This window comes from Dryobates pubescens, chromosome 6 (genome assembly GCF_014839835.1).
Source record: "Dryobates pubescens isolate bDryPub1 chromosome 6, bDryPub1.pri, whole genome shotgun sequence".
Classification (NCBI taxonomy): Eukaryota; Metazoa; Chordata; class Aves; order Piciformes; family Picidae; genus Dryobates; species Dryobates pubescens.
The window spans coordinates 7,560,434-7,576,174 of record NC_071617.1 but is presented as its reverse complement, the minus strand read 5'-3'; the positions used below and the strand labels follow the sequence as shown (position 1 = coordinate 7,576,174).

Here is a 15,741-nt window from a genome sequence, read left to right as displayed (position 1 = left end):
TCTAAAATAAATGTCTGTCTCCTCTGGAGTCCTGATAGTTTATCTGAAATGTAAAATTTTATGGCTGTGAGCAGTGCCTTGGTTGTGCTATGTAGCACTTGTACCTGAGGTGGTTTGTGATCAGTCTGAATGAAGCAGCAGGATTGGGGAATCTTTTTGTATCTCTTGGGTCTATTGTTCTGCTTTGTACCCATTCCAGCAGTGTCAGTAACAAGCAGCAAGATGGTCTTCTCGCTTCTGAGAAACTCTTTGTTGCTGTAGTATTACCAAGGGCATAGCACATGATGCTTCTACATCTTTTACCCAGATGTATAAACACCTTGAACCCCCTGTGCTTCTATGTGAAATCAATTAGTGACATGTGGTAAAAATCTGCCTGCTGCTTATGGTGTGTTCCCTAATGCCCCATGTGTCCTTTGACATACACTGCCAGCAGAAACCACTTAAGTCATAGGAGAAAGTAGTTGGAAGTGAAGGAGACTAGAATAGGATGGAATTAACCAGGTTGGAAGAGTCCTTTGAGATCATAGAGTCCAACCTATCGTCCAACACCATCTAATCAACTAAACCATGGCACCAAGCACCCCATCCAGTCTCTTCCTAAACACCTCCAGTGATGGTGACTCCACCACCTCCCTGGGCAGCCCATTCCAATGGCCAATCTCTCTTTCTGTGAAGAACTTCTTCCTAACATCCAGCCTAAATGTCCCCTGACACAGCTTGAGACTGTGTCCTCTTGTTCTGGTACTGGTTGACTGGGAGAAGAGACCAACCCCCTCCTGGCCACAACCTCCCTTCAGGTAGTTGTAGAGAGCAATAAGGTCTCCCCTGAGTCTCCTCTTCTCCAGGCTAAGCAACCCCAGCTCCCTCAGCCTCTCCTCACAGGGCTGTTCTCCAAACCCCTCCCCAGCTTTGTTGCCCTTCTCTGGACACATTCCAGCAACTCAACATCTTTGCAAAACTGAGGGGCCCAGAACTGGACACAGGACTCAAGGTGTGGCCTAACCAGTGCAGAGTACAGGGCAGAATGACCTCCCTGCTCCTGCTGGCCACACTGTTCCTGATCCAGGCCAGGATGCCACTGGCCTTCTTGGCCACCTGGGCACCTGCTGGCTCATGTTCAGCCTCCTATCAACCAGTACCCCCAGGTCCCTTTCCACCTGACTGCTCTCCAGCCACTCTGACCCCAGCCTGTAGCTCTGCATGGGGTTGCTGTGGCCAATGTGCAGAATCCAGCACTTGGATGTGTTCAATCTCATGCCGTTGGACTCTGCCCATCTGTCCAGCCTGTCAGGGTTCCTCTGCAGAGCCTCTCTACCCTCTAGCAGATCAACTCCTGCCCCCAGCTTGGTGTTGTCAGCAAATTTACTGATGATGGACTCGATGCCCTCATCCAGATCATCAATAAAGATGTTAAAGAGCATGGGGCCCAGCACTGATCCCTGGGGCACACCACTAGTGCCTGGCTGCCAGCTGGATGTGGCACCATTCACCACCACTCTCTGGGCTCGGCCCTCCAGCCAGTTCCTAACCCAGCAGAGAGTGTTGCTGTCCAGGCCATGTGCTGACAGCTTGGCCAGGAGTTTGCTGTGGGGGACGGTGTCAAAGGCCTAAAACCTAGGAGTGCAAAGGCATCATTAATATGAAAATGTGATAAGTCAGATTTAGGGTTTTTTCAGTTATGCACCTGGTTTATGATGTAGTACTCCACAAACCACTCTGCAGACAGCAAAACCAGTGGGTTCTGGAGACAGCTTAAAGAGGTGTTCTAATTCTGAACCTTAAAGTTTGGTGATGTGGAACAGAGGAATATAAGAAGAGCAGCAAGGTTCTGAAGTAAAAATTGAGGCATTTTCACAGAACCACAGAACATTAGGGGTTGGAAGGGGCCTCAAAAGATCATCCAGTCCAACCCTCTGCCAGAGCAGGATCACCTAGAGTAGGTCATGCAGGAATGTGTCCAGGCAGGTTTTGAATGTCTCCAGAAGAGACTCCACAACCTCTCTGGGCAGCCTGTTCCAGTGTTTTGTCACTCTCACAGTGAAAAAGTTTTTCCTTATGTTCATGTGGAACCTCCTGTGCACCAGCTTGCACCATTGGATGTGAGGAGGAAGTTCCTCACCCTGAGAGTGGTGAAGCCCACAAATGGGTTGTCCAGGGAGGTGGTTGAGGCCCCATCCCTGGAGGTGTTTAAGACCTGGCTGGATGAGGCTCTGGCCAGCCTGATCTAGTGTGGGGTGTCCCTGCTCATGGCAGGGGGGTTGGAACTAGATAATCCTTGTGGTCCCTTCCAACCCTGACTGATACTGTGACACTATTGCCCCTTGTCCTATCACTGGGCATCTCTGAGAGGAGCCTGGCTCCATCCTCCTGACACCTGCCATTCACATATTTATGAACATGAATGAGGTCACCTCTCAGTCTCATTCTCTCAGGCTAAAGAGCTCCAGTGCCCTCAGTCTCCCCTCATAAGGAAGATGTTCCACTCCCTTCATCATGTTTGTGGCTGTGTGCTGGACTCTTTCAAGCATTTCCCTGAGGTCCTTCTTGAACTGAAGGGGCCAGAACTGGACACAATATTCCAGATGCAGCCTCACCAGGGCAGACTAGAGGGGGAGAAAAACCTCTCTCTGACCTACTAACCACACCCCAGGGTACTGCTGGCCTTTGTGGCCACTAGGGCACATTGCTGGCTCATGGTCATCCTTTTGTGTGATGAGCAGCTCACAGACTATGTGAAATTAAGATCAAGGTTTCATTTCACTTCATGCCTTTGCCTTCATGACCTAAGAATAATGATTCTTGAAAAGGCAGATGACTTTTTCTAGCAAAATGCAAAATCCCATTGCCATGGCTGTCAGCTCTTAGTTCTTTTCCAAGTCTTGCCTGCCTTCATAGGTCATAATTCTGCTTGCAGTCACTTACTGGCACAGTACTTCTTGGGGTCATGCACTTGTGTGTTAAAAGCTAAAGACCTTACTGCTCTCTACAACTACCTGAAGGGAGGTTGTAGCCAGGTGGGGGCTGGTCTCTTCTCCCAGGCAACCAGCACCAGAACAAGAGGACACAATCTCAAGCTGTGCCAGGGGAGGTTTAGACTGGATGTTAGGAAGAAATTCTTTATAGAGAGAGTGATTGCCCGTTGGAATTTGCTGCCCAGGGAGGTGGTGGAGTCACCATCATTGGAGGTGTTTAGGAGGAGACTTGATTGGGTGCTTGGTGCCATGGGTTAGTTGATTAGATGGTGTTTAGTTGATTAGATGGGTTGGACATGATGATCTTGAAGGTCTCTTCCAACCTGGTCTGGTCTGGTCTGGTCTATTCTATTCTATTCTATTCCTTTCCCAACTTGGAGTCTTTTCTAATCTGTGCCAATTCTATTCTTCAGACAGATAAAAGTCAAAGTAGTCACTTTGAACATTTGTTCCAAATGCTGAAGCTCATGGGCTATGACTGGGCAGAAAGGTATGTATTTCTGAGTCTTATTTATTTACATTTTCAAACCCCAAAATAACCCAAACAGCAAAACCCAAGCAAAGCTAAGGGCAATATGCAGAATGCAGAATTAACCAGGTTGGAAAAGCCCTTTGAGATCATCCAGTCCAACCTATCACCCAACACCATCTAATCAACTAAACCATGGCACTAAGTGCCTCATCCAGTCTCTTCTTAAACACTTCCAGTGATGGTGACTCCACCACCTCCCTGGGCAGCACATTCCAATGGCCAATCACTCTTTCTGTGAAGAATTTTTTCCTAACATCCAGCCTAAACCTCCCCTGGTGCAGCTTTAGACTGTGTCCCCTTGTTCTGGTGCTGATTGCCTGGGAGAAGAGACCAGCCCCCACCTGGCTACAACCTCCCTTCAGGTAGTTGTAGAGAGCAGTAAGGTCTCCCCTGAGCCTCCTCCTCTCCAGGGTAAACACCCCAAGCCTCTCCTCATAGGGCTTATGCTTCAGAACCCTCACCAGCAACTCAACATCTTCCTTAAACTGCCCACTGGAATTTGAGTGGAGTGCTCTTTGGAAGGCAGTCTCCTGATTGTGTCCACCTACCACCGTGCTGCACACATCATGCAGGCGTTTTGGATGACACAGAGCTGCAAGGTGTGCTGCTGCTAGTGTGCAGGTAGTGAACTCCAGAGCACAAGCAGACATTTGGCCTGTGCTAGTCTAATAAGGAGGTAAAAAGAAGGAAAGAAGCCCTCAGAATCGAGCGCAATGCGGGCTTCAGTTCCTCAGCACATTGGCTCCTGCTGGTCTGCTTTATGTGTGGAGGGAGACATCACCATGTGTTCAGGATGTGAAAACCAGCCCTGTCTCTTATTTAACTGATCTTTCATAACTGCTGGAGGTAAAGGATATCAGGTAGTGATAGGACTAGGGGGAATGGAATGAAGCTGGAGCTGGGGAGATTGAAGCTGGACGTGAGGAGGAAGTTCTTCCCCATGAGAGTGGTGAAGCCCTGGAATGGGTTGTCCAGGGAGGTGGTTGGGGCACCATCCCTGGAGGTGTTTAAGCGCAGGCTGGATGAGGCTCTGGCCAGGCTGATCTAGTGTGGGGTGTCCCTGCCCATGGCAGGGGCTTGGATCTAGATGATCCTTGTGGTCCCTTCCAACCCTGACTGATACTGTGATGCTAAAAATGGGAAAAGGGGAAACAATCTTTTAATGACTTTATGGCACAGCTTCTGGAATATTCTGTGATCACAGGTTAAATGATTACTTGAAGTGTGACATTTTAGTAGAGATCTGCATCTGAGTTTGAGTTGTGCTTCAGACTTGAGATATCCATTGCAGGGCAGTGTCTCCCAGCTGCTTTTCAGTGTAATTACCCATCTTGTTAGCAATCTGAGCAAAGGTCAGGAGTGGATGTGCAGACTAAATCATACTCCTCTCTGACAGCCTGCATGGGTTTGGTGATTAAATAGAAGTTTTTAGCCTTCAGGAAAGTCTGCCTCCTTTCACAGAGTTTAAACTTGCACTGAAATTACCTTAGCTTATAGATCCAGAATAATGCTTGGGATTATTGTGAGCACAGGCAATTAATGTTGTTATTATTAGCAGTGATTAATTACAGATTTAGTTTAATGTGGCCACCATAGAATTGTTATGACTCCTTTCTAATCTTAACAGATCCGTGTTGCATCAGTAATAGGATCTGGCCACAGCAACCCCATGCAGTGCTACAGGCTGGGGTCAGAGTGGCTGGAGAGCAGCCAGGCAGAGAGGGACCTGGGGGTACTGGTTGATAGTAGGCTGAACAGGAGCCAGCAGCGTGCCCTGGCAGCCAAGAGGGCCAATGGCATCCTGGCCTGGATCAGGAACAGTGTGGCCAGCAGGAGCAGGGAGGTCATTGTGCCCCTGTACACTGCACTGGTTAGGCCACACCTTGAGTCCTGTGTCCAGTTCTGGGCCCCTCAGTTTAGGAAGGAGGTTGAGTTGCTGGAACGTGTCCAGAGAAGGGCAAAAAAGCTGGGGAGGGGTTTGGAACACAAGCCCTGTGAGGAGAGGCTGAGGGAGCTGGGGTTGCTTAGCCTGGAGAAGAGGAGGCTCAGGGGAGACTTTATTGCTGTCTACAACTACCTGAAGAGAGGTTGTAGACAGGCAGAGGTTGGTCTCTTCTCCAGGCAACCAGTACCAGAACAAGAGGACACAGTCTCAGGCTGCGCCAGGGGAGGTTTAGGCTGGAGGTTAGGAGGAAGTTTTACACAGAGAGAGTGATTGCCCATTGGAATGTGCTGCCCAGGGAGGTGGTGGAGTCACCATCCCTGGAGGTGTTCAGGAGGAGGCTTGACAGGATGCTTAGTTGCATGGTTTAGTTGATTAGGTGGTGTTGGGTGACAGGTGGGACATGATGATCTTGAAGGTCTCTTCCAACCTGGTCTATTCCATTCCATTCCATTCCATTCCATTCCATTCCATTCCATTCCATTCCATTCCATTCCATTCCATCTCTGTACCTCCTGCTTCTCAATTTATTGCCTTGAGTCCTCTGCACTAGAGCTAGCAGCAGGAGAGTTTCCCACAAGCACACAAGTGACCAGGTTATCATTCTAATCATAATTTTTCCATTTGTATCATAAGTATGGAGCTTTGGTAGCTGAAATGAGAGTTACTGATGGTATCACTGAGCTTCCCACGCTGGGGGCTATTTGTTCAGCTTGTTATTGCTGTTGACTTGCTGGAGTGTGTCCAGAGAAGGGCAACAAAGATAGGGAGGGGTTTGGAGCACAAGCCCTATGAGGAGAGGCTGAGGGAGCTGGGGTTGCTTAGCCTGGAGAAGAGGAGGCTCAGGGCAGACCTTATGGCTGTCTACAGCTACCTGAAGGGTGGTTGTAGCCAGGAGGGAGTCGGTCTCTTCTCCCAGGCAACCAGCACCAGAACAAGAGGACACAGTCACAAACTGCACCAGGGGAGGTTTAGGCTGGAGGTTAGGAAAGTTCTACACAGAGTGAATGATTGCCCATTGGAATGTGCTGCCCAGGGAGGTTGTGGAGTCACCATCCCTGGAGGTGTTTAGGAGGAGACTGGATGGGGTGCTTGGTGCCATGGTTTAGTTGATCAGATGGTGTTGGATGATAGGTTGGACTCGATGATCTTTGAGGTCTCTTCCGACCTGGTCTATTCTATTCTATTCTATTCTATTCTATTCTATTCTATTCTATTCTATTCTATTCTATTCTATTCTATTCTATTCTATTCTATTCCATTCCATTCCATTCCATTCCAATCCATTCCATTCCATTCCATTCCATTCCAGGTAATAATCCAGCTCTAAACAAACACTGTGAGCATTTCTCCTGATGAAAATGTGATTTGGGGTCCTGTTGCTTTTCCACACAGGTGCCAGCACGTGTCCTTTGGCCTAGTTCAAGGGATGAAGACTCGGAGAGGAGAAGTGGTTTTCCTGGAGGATGTTTTAAATGAAGTTCGTGCAAGGGTGTTGCAAAACATGGCTTCTGCAAAAAGTTAGCTGCTTCAGGTCTTATTGGTTCCTTTTGATGTTCTGTGATGATCAAAACCCTGTTGTCTTCTCTGTCCTTCACTTTTCCCTGCACCCAGCTGATCACAGGGATATGCCCCTGGTTTTTGTATCTGCCCTAACGTAAACGATGTTGAAATAATCCTTTGCCTCTCTGTAGGCTTCCCTGAGTTACTGCCTTGCAAGTTTTAGCACTCAGGGAAAGCATTGCACTGGGCAGGAAGTTACCTGCCTTTGGGCAATGTTTTTGACTGGAGTGACAAACCCCTCTAATAGTGGGGTTGAGGCTGGAGTTCAGGGAACAGAGATTTCACCCACACGATTTATAGCTCTGACAGTTTTCTCTGGTGAGATTTGGCAGTAGCTTGTCTGCAAATACTGCCTGGTCACCCTCCCAACCTCATCACTGTTTGGGAGTCCCCAGGAGTCACTGCTCTGCAGCCTAGTGGTTTGCCTGCACTTCAGGCTGTGGCTCTGGAGCCGTTTCTTGAGACTGAGGCAGTTCCCAGTGAAATGCTGCCCCCCTCTTGTGCTTGCTGGAGCTGCCTGCTGAATTGAATGGGTGAACTGATGAGGTTAAGTAGTGTGCATCTTTCTCTCTCTCTGCCTCCTCATGTTTTTTTAATCCAGGTAACTTTGCTTGTAGAGCAAGGGGAAGCAGGCACAATCAAATGATAGAGGGGGGACTCTCAATTCAAATCAGTTTTACCACAGAGGGGAATGGAGCTTAGAGCTTCAGTTTAATACTTGGTGTCATACCTGTGTGCAAAGCAAACTTATTTTTATGCTGGACTGAACTGACAGGCAGAATCTCAGACCCATGTTCCACTGCACAAGGAGCTGACAGAAGAACAACTAACAGAGTTTAAGAAGGACATTGAGGCTCTTGAACATGTCCAGAGAAGGGCAATGGGGCTGGGGAGAGGCCTTGAGCACAGCCCTATGAGGAGAGGCTGAGGGAGCTGGGGTTGCTCAGCCTGGAGAAGGGGAGGCTCAGAGAAGACCTTTTTGCTGTCTACAACTACCTGAAAGGAGGTTGTAGCCAGGAGGGGCTTGGTCTCTTCTCCCAGGCAACCAGCACCAGAACAAGAGGACACAGTCTCAAGCTGCACCAGGGGAAGTTTAGGCTCGAGGTGAGGAGAAAGTTCTTCACTGAGAGAGTCATTAGCCATTGGAATGTGCTGCCCAGGGAGGTGGTGGAGTCACCATCCCTGGAGGTGTTCAAGAGGGGATTGGACGTGGCACTTGGTGCCATGGTTTAGTCATGAGGTCTGTGGTGACAGGTTGGACTTGATGATCTTTGAGGTCTCTTCCAACCTTGGTGATTCTGTGTTCACTGCAGCATTACCCAGAGCTTAGCCATTAGATCTTGTAGAAACTTGGCAAACCAGTGTAGCCTGTCTAGATGGTTATAACAAACACTTCTGACCTGAAATTCTGCAGCACCCTTACTAGGGGCAGGGGGAGAAAGCACATCTGAAACAGCTGTATCTCAGCTTGTAAGAGCAGTTTGTATCCTGGAGCTACTGCTGTATGCATCCTGACAAATTCTATCTTGCTAGTTGAGAGCCTTAGCAGGTGCTGTTTAATTGGCATCTCCAGGGCTGAGCAAGGGAATCGCTGTGCTGCTGCAGGCTTACTACTTCTTTGTTTTCTCTTCAGCAACCAAACAGGTAGAAGACCCTATGGACACAGCAGAGAAAGTTGGCCTTTCAGCACTAATAATTCAGGTGAGTCTGAGCTGCCTGCCAGGCTGTTTGTGTCTTCTGTGAGCAGTGACACAGTGAGCTGGAGAGCCATATGCAGGTGACATTGATTTACTGTTGCAGGACTTCCGGGGCCTTCTGTCGTCCGATTATCAGTTCAGCTGGGATCGAGCTCTGCAGAGCCGTGGGGACACAGGTGTGTTCCTGCAGTACACCCATGCCAGGCTCTGTAGGTAAGAGCAGTGTCTGTGTGCAGGGTACAGTTTGGCATCTGTTTTAACCTTATTAACTTACAGGTTTGTTCAGCAGTAGTCACAGGATGGTGGGGGTTAGAAGGGACCTCAGGAGATCATTGTGTCCAAGCCCCCTGCCAGAGCAGGACCATAGAATCTAGCACAGGTCATACAGGAATGCATCCAGAAAGGTCTTGAAAGGCTCCAGAGAAGGAGACTCCACAATCTCTCTGGGGAGCCTGTTCCAGTGCTCTGTGACCCTCACAGTGAAGTTCCTCCTCATGTTGAGGTGGAACCTCCTGTGCTGTAGTTTCCATCCATTGCCCCTTGTCCTGTCACACGGTGCAAGTGAGCAGAGCCTGTCCCCTCCCTCTTGACACCCAGCCCTCAGATACTTATAAACATTTATCAAATCCCCTCTCAGTCTTCTCTCCAGACTAAAACCCCCAGGGCTCTCAGCCTCTCCTCATCAGGCAGTGCTCCAGTCCCTTCATCATCCTTGTAGCCCATCCATTAGATTCTCTTAAGTAGATCCCTGTCCCTCCTCAACTGGGAAGCCCAAAACTGGATGCAATATTCCCGGTGAGGTCTCACCAGGGCAGAGTAGAGGGGGAAGAGAACCTCCCTCTGTCTGCTGGACACACTCCTTTTAATGCACCCCAGGGTACCATTGGCCCTCCTGTCCATAAGGGCACATTGCTGACCCATGGATAACTTGACCCAGGACTCCCAGGTCTTTATTCCACAGGGCTGCTCTCTAGCAGATCACCTCCCAACCTGTACTGGTGCAGTTTGTTATTCCTTCCCACACGTAGGGCTCTGCATTTATCCTTGTTGAACCTCTTGAGGTTCCTCTCTGCCCAGCTCTCAGTCTGTCCAGGTCTTGCTGAATGGCTGCACAGCCCTTCAGGTGTCTCAGCCAAGACTCCCAGTTTGGTACCACCAGCAAACTTGCTGAGCAGGCTCTGTCTGTCTGTCCTCTCATCCGTGTCATTGACCCAGCACTGATCCCTGGGGGACTCCACTAGTTGCAGCTCTCCAGCTGTAATGTTAACTCCTTCCCTAACTATGCTCATTTTTCCAGCTCAGGTGTGAGTTCACTGAGGCAGGAGTCACTGAGACTTCCCAGAAGAGCCAGCCCATTAAACTGAAATTTCCACTTCATTTTCACAGGGCTGAGCAAACTGTCTGTAGTCACAGTGAGGCTTGACAGGGCTCTGGGCTGCCTGATCTAGTTGAGGATGCCCCTGCTCACTGCAGTGGGGGGTTGGACTAAGTGAACTTTGGAGGTCCCTTCCAATCCAAAGCATTCTATGATTCTGTGCTTACCCTTTTTTTCTTAAAAGCACAGATTACTGTTTTTCTTCTTCAGCTTTGCTGTTGAGTTTTTAGCCAACACTTGTTTCTCATTCTTGCATTTTAGTTTAGAACAGATGCATGGGAATGAGCAGCTGACTGACTGTAATGTGGCATGTTTGCAAGAGCCAGAGGCCATCTCTGTTCTTCAGCATCTCCTCAGGTTTGTGGGTTTGGGTTTTGTTTTGTTGTGTTTTGTTTTTACACAGTATCACACAGTATCACCAAGCTTGGAAGAGACCTCGAAGATCATCAACTCCAACCTGTCACCCAACACCTCATGACTGCTAGACCATGGCACCAAGTGCCACGTCCAGTCCCATCTTGAACACCTCCAGGGATGGCGACTCCACCACCTCCCTGGGCAGCCCATTCCAATGGCTAACAACTCTCTCAGCGAAGAACTTTCTTCTCACCTTGAGCCTAAACTTCCCCTGGTGCAGCTTGAGACTGTGTCCTCTTGTTCTGGTGCTGGTGGCCTGAGAGAAGAGACCAACCCCCCCACCTGGCTACAACCTCCCTTTAGGTAGATGTAGACAGCAATAAGGTCTCCCCTGAGCCTCCTCTTCTCCAGGCTAAACCACCCCAGCTCCCTCAGCCTCTCCTCATAGGGCTGTGCTCCAGACCCCTCACCAGCTTTGTTGCCCTTCCACAGACACATTTGAGTGTCTCAATATCCTTCTTAAATTGTCCTTCTTGATGTCCTTCTTAAGTTCTTTATCCAGTGCAGTTTATTTCACAGAAACCTCCCGGGCAGTTTCTTTTGTTTTGTCAGGTTAGTGTATTGCTGTCTGTCTTCTGTCTGAAAGCTGACACAGCTCACTCCCCAGCTCTCCTGCAGCTTGCTCCTTTAAAGGAGGAATACTCTGGGGAAGTTGAGCTGGGGCATACTGGTGGGGATGGGCCTGGGAGCTAAACAAAAAACACTCCCCACTCTGAGTCTGAAATCTCTGCAGCCCCAGAGGTGTTGGTGACTTCTTGCAGGCTGTGAAAAATGAGATGTGCACAAGAGGACAGAAGAGCACATGAGGAAAAGACAGGGATCTCCATGGCTCTGCCTGTATTGCCCACTTGAATACTGCCTTACATAAGTCAATTTTGTTCTAAGGTTATGTAAACTCACTTTGCTTTTGTCTTTTCTAATGCTACAAGATTCCCTTTATCTGCTTAAAATTCTAAGCTGTATTTGCTAAAGGCAACATCCTCTAAGGGATTGCCTGCCTTGGTTATTTAATAAGTGCTTTTTGCTCCTAGCAACTTGAAATTAGTGTTGAAACCTAAACCCAAACATAATGTTCCAGGAGCAACTACAGCTCTTGTGTTGTCTCTGCTAAAGGCTGTCTCTCTGAGCTCTGCCATCTGCAGTGTTTGCATGAAGAGGAGCAGAAGCAATCTCACAGAATCACAGAGACATTCAGGCTGGAAAAGCCCCTCAGGATCCCCAAGTGCAACCAATAACCCTGCTCTGTAGGGTGCACCCCTAAACCATATCCTCAAGCACCACATCCAAAACACCTTTCAACACATCCAGGCTTGGGGACTCAACCACCTCCCTGGGCAGCACATTCCAAGGCCTGACCACTCTTGCTGAGAAAATGTTTTCCTAACGTCCAATCTAGACCTACCCAGTCACAGCTTGAGGCCATTCCCTCTTGTTCTGTCACTAATTACCTGTGAGAAGAGACCAGCACCAGCCTCTCCACAACATCCTTTCAGGTAGTTGTAGAGAGCAATGAGGTCTCTCCTCAGCCTCCTCTTGTTCAGACTAACGAGCCCCAGCTCCTTCAGTCACTCTTTGTAAGATGCATTCTCCAGGCCCTTCACCAGCTGTGTTGTCCTCCTTTGCACTCAGTCCAGCACCTCTCTTGAATTGAGGTGCCTGAAACCCAACACAATACTCAAGGTGTGGCAAATCTCCTCCAATGCTAAGTGAATGAAGAAGAAATAATCAACGATGTGCTGACTGCATGGCTTGGGTCTGGCTCAGGAGGTTATTTTTGTCAGTTCTGCAGCTGTGGTTGTGTCTTTGTTCTGACTTCAGCAAATATGAACCTTGTACCTGAGTACACCTCCCCTACCACTTTTAACCCCCTCACCAATCCTTTTCTTTCTTCACAGGTACGATGAGGTCCTGTACAGATCTTCTCAGGATCTGCAACCCAAGCACATTGTCAGCTACCTGCTCACACTCAGGTAAGATGATTGCTGACACTGGCACCTGTCCCTGATAAGCACAGGTCTTCCTTAGCTGGCTCTGCAGCCCTCACACCTGCACTGCTTTGAAGAGTGAAGATAGTGGGAAGATGTAAATTTGTGGGACAGGAAAGGTACAATGGAGGTTGGCAAATAACAAATAGTAGAGATCAAGGCTGGAGCCAGGAGTCTACCCAGAAACTAATTGCTCTTCAGAAAAAAGAATCACTTGGCTGCAGCCCAGCATCTGAACCCCAAAGCATGGTGGGCTGAGCAGATTTGAGCTGATGATATGCTCTCCTATCTCAACATTTCTGCTGTGAAATTCTGTTCATATCCCTCTAAACTACTGGTCTCAGCCTAAATGTTGAGGTGGACAGAGCATGTTATTGCTCTAAGTCACACTGTGTACGTGATCTCCATGGGGAGGACCCTTCAGGGGCCTGTCTGATTAAGCAGCACATTGAAACGCTGGAGCTGACTTGCTGAAAGAAGCTCTGGAGCCTCTGTAGGGTTAAGGAGAGTTGCATAAGGAATCATGCACCTCGGGAATGACAGGGCAGGCTCTCAAGGATCTCTCCACACCAGTTTGGGGTTTTGTGGGCAAGGCAGTGAAGAGATTGTTTTGGGGTTACTTTGTGAGCATTAAGTTGTTGATGGCATGCCCTGACAACACGCAGGCTACAGAAAACCATGCCCTCCCTCAGCCAGGTGAAGGAGGATGTTGGAAGTAAGTCTGTGGCATGCTGCAGTTGTGGTTCTTCCAGTTCTGCCACTTTCTGTAGCCCATAGCACCGTTCTTGTCAGGAGACTTGCTCATTCTCACCATGTTCCATTTCAGCCATCTTGCAGCTGTGGCACACAGAACCCTTCCTGTGAAAGGCAGCCCCCCTGAACTAGCCCAGGTATGGCACAGCATGCTTTTGTGGCTGGAGTCTGGGCAGCCCAGAGGTGTGATCCCCACCAGGGCTTTGCCAGCCCAGTGGTGTGACCACTGGGGTGAATGTGCACCTGTGGGCTAATGAATCAGCAGGCTGCCTGTGCTCCTGTGGGCAGCACCGCTTGGGGAAGGCAGGGACTGCTGGGCTTTCTGGAAAGGGCTGCTCTGCCTCATCTTCCCAAAGCAACACTCCACAAGGACACCTGCTCCAAATGCAAACAAACTTCTTTCTCACCACCTTTCCTTGTGAAAATTTTACAAGTAAACAGTGGAGCTTTTAACTTGGTGCTTCATTTCTGATGCTTTCCTAATTCTGTCTTCCCACATAATCACTAAGGGAGAGAAATGAATCTGTCTCTTCCCTCCTGCCACCTACACATCCCAAGTTGTCTGTGTTGCCTTTCCTGATGAAGCATGGAGGCTGACAACTGTTAAGCTGCAGTTCCAAATAGATGCAAATTATTTTCTACTGATCTCCCCCCCCCAGTAATCTTTGACCCCCTTGATTGCTCAGTAAATGATATACTAATTACACTGCCTTTCTTCCTTTCTCTTTCATGGGTTTCAAAAGCAATTACCTGGCTGATTTTGGTAGGAAGTCACATTTAAGTGGTGAGATGTGTTGGGGAGGAAAAAAATTGCAGTGGAATTGGTGGGACTGCACTCTGGAGTTCATTGCTGCCTTTGAAGATGGCCTGTGGCCAAGCTACAAGGAAAGCTTCATTTCCTTGTCCTGTAAAAAAAGAAGTGTCCAAATAGCTCACAACATGACAGCTTTCAAGAACTGATTATTTTGGAGCAAGGTTGATAGAGCCCTTCCAAAACAGCCAGCCCTGTGACAGCTGACATTGACAAGAAACACTGAAGTGTTCAAAGCAACCCAGAGTTGTTTTACAGCCTCTCACCCATGCACAGTGAGAGGAGGGAGCCCAGCAGTACCCTCAGGTTGTAACAGCCTGTGACGCCCAAAAGCTTTTCACTGTTTAGTCATTGCTGGCTCTTTTGCTGGCATCTCTTCTGGTCACTGCCCTGAGGGTAGCAGACTGGGCTGGCCATCCCCCAGCTTCCCTTTGTTGACAGAAGTGCCCCTCTGCTGACACTGCAATGAGCTATCAGCTGGTGTGAATTCTGTCAGCATTAGCATGTTAGTCAGGACTCAGATGGCATGTGTCTGAATCCCCTGCATGGGGACAGAGGATGTGCAGGGTGTTCTCACCTCTGGTGGGCTGCTCCACACTGCTGTCCCAAGAAGGACACTGCTCTGTGTCTGTGCTGGGAGCTGACAGCTGCTCTTGTTTTCCAGGCACGTCTCTGCCTCTTCCAAGCTGCACGCTCGGTTCTAGCCAGTGGAATGAAGCTTCTTGGCATCACACCTGTAGCCCAGATGTAAGGGGGCTGTCTGCAGTGTAAAGTCACAGCAATTAGTAAAAGGACTTTTATTTTCAAAACGACATAAATGCTCTTCTGAGTCACTGCTGACACCACCTGGAAACTCCCCGCCTGCTGTGGGCGGCCTGTGCTCTCCTTCACGCCGAGGGCAGCAGCGCAGGCGTGGCGCAGGCGTCCTGGGGGAGGCCAGGGTCCTCACAGCGGCTTTCTCCCAGGCACAGGGTAGGTGTACTTAAGACACTGGTGTACCTGGCCTTCTCCATACCTGAGAACTGGTCTGTACTCACCCTGTAAGAATAACATCCTTCTGCTAGAGGAAGTGGAATTAACTGTGCTGCCTTAAGCAATCAAGTTCTCTCCTTCTGCAGTTCCCATTGTGTACTGAGGCCTCATGGTACAGCAGCTGTAGCAAGAGAATTCTTCCCTGTATTATACTGCACTTCTTTTGGTGACATTAGCCAAGACTGACTGCATGCTGACTGGCTGACACATGCTCTGTCATCTCCTGTTCCTCACCCATTGCCCTGCTGCTGCAGTGACTGGGGAGAAGGCCTTGTGGCCCAGCTGGTGGATCAGGAACCGCAGCACTCCCTCAGTGCTGCTGTACAGTCTGCACCCCTGAGCCATCGCACTGCTGCTGAGGTGGAGCATGTGTAAAGCAGTGCAGGTGGCTGTGCTGTCTTCTCAATCATAGAATTGTTAGGGTTGGAAGGGACCTCAAGGATCATCTAGTTCCAACCCCTATGGGCAGGGACACCTCACACTAGAGCAGGTTGCTCAGAGCCACATCCAGCCTGGCCTTAAAAACCTCCAGGGATGAGGCTTCTACCACCTCCCTGGGTGAAGAATTTCTTCCAAACACCCACTCTGAATCTACCCATTTCTATTTTCGTTTCATCCCCTCTGGTCCCATCACTACCTGACACCCTAAAAAGTCCCTC

General features: G+C 49.1%; 1 protein-coding gene across 1 annotated transcript in view; it reads left to right on the top strand.

Moving 5' to 3' along the window:
- RARS2 (arginyl-tRNA synthetase 2, mitochondrial) overlaps positions 1-14,878 on the top strand; it is a 42,094-nt gene extending 27,216 nt beyond the window's left edge. The window contains exons 13-20 of the mRNA XM_054162568.1: positions 3,389-3,465; positions 6,845-6,969; positions 8,646-8,713; positions 8,813-8,922; positions 10,346-10,441; positions 12,397-12,471; positions 13,313-13,376; positions 14,715-14,878. Coding sequence (XP_054018543.1) covers positions 3,389-3,465; positions 6,845-6,969; positions 8,646-8,713; positions 8,813-8,922; positions 10,346-10,441; positions 12,397-12,471; positions 13,313-13,376; positions 14,715-14,801 — 702 coding nt within the window. The 3' untranslated portion in view covers positions 14,802-14,878. The remainder of the gene's footprint in view (positions 1-3,388; positions 3,466-6,844; positions 6,970-8,645; positions 8,714-8,812; positions 8,923-10,345; positions 10,442-12,396; positions 12,472-13,312; positions 13,377-14,714) is intronic.
- Positions 14,879-15,741: the final 863 nt, after the last annotated feature.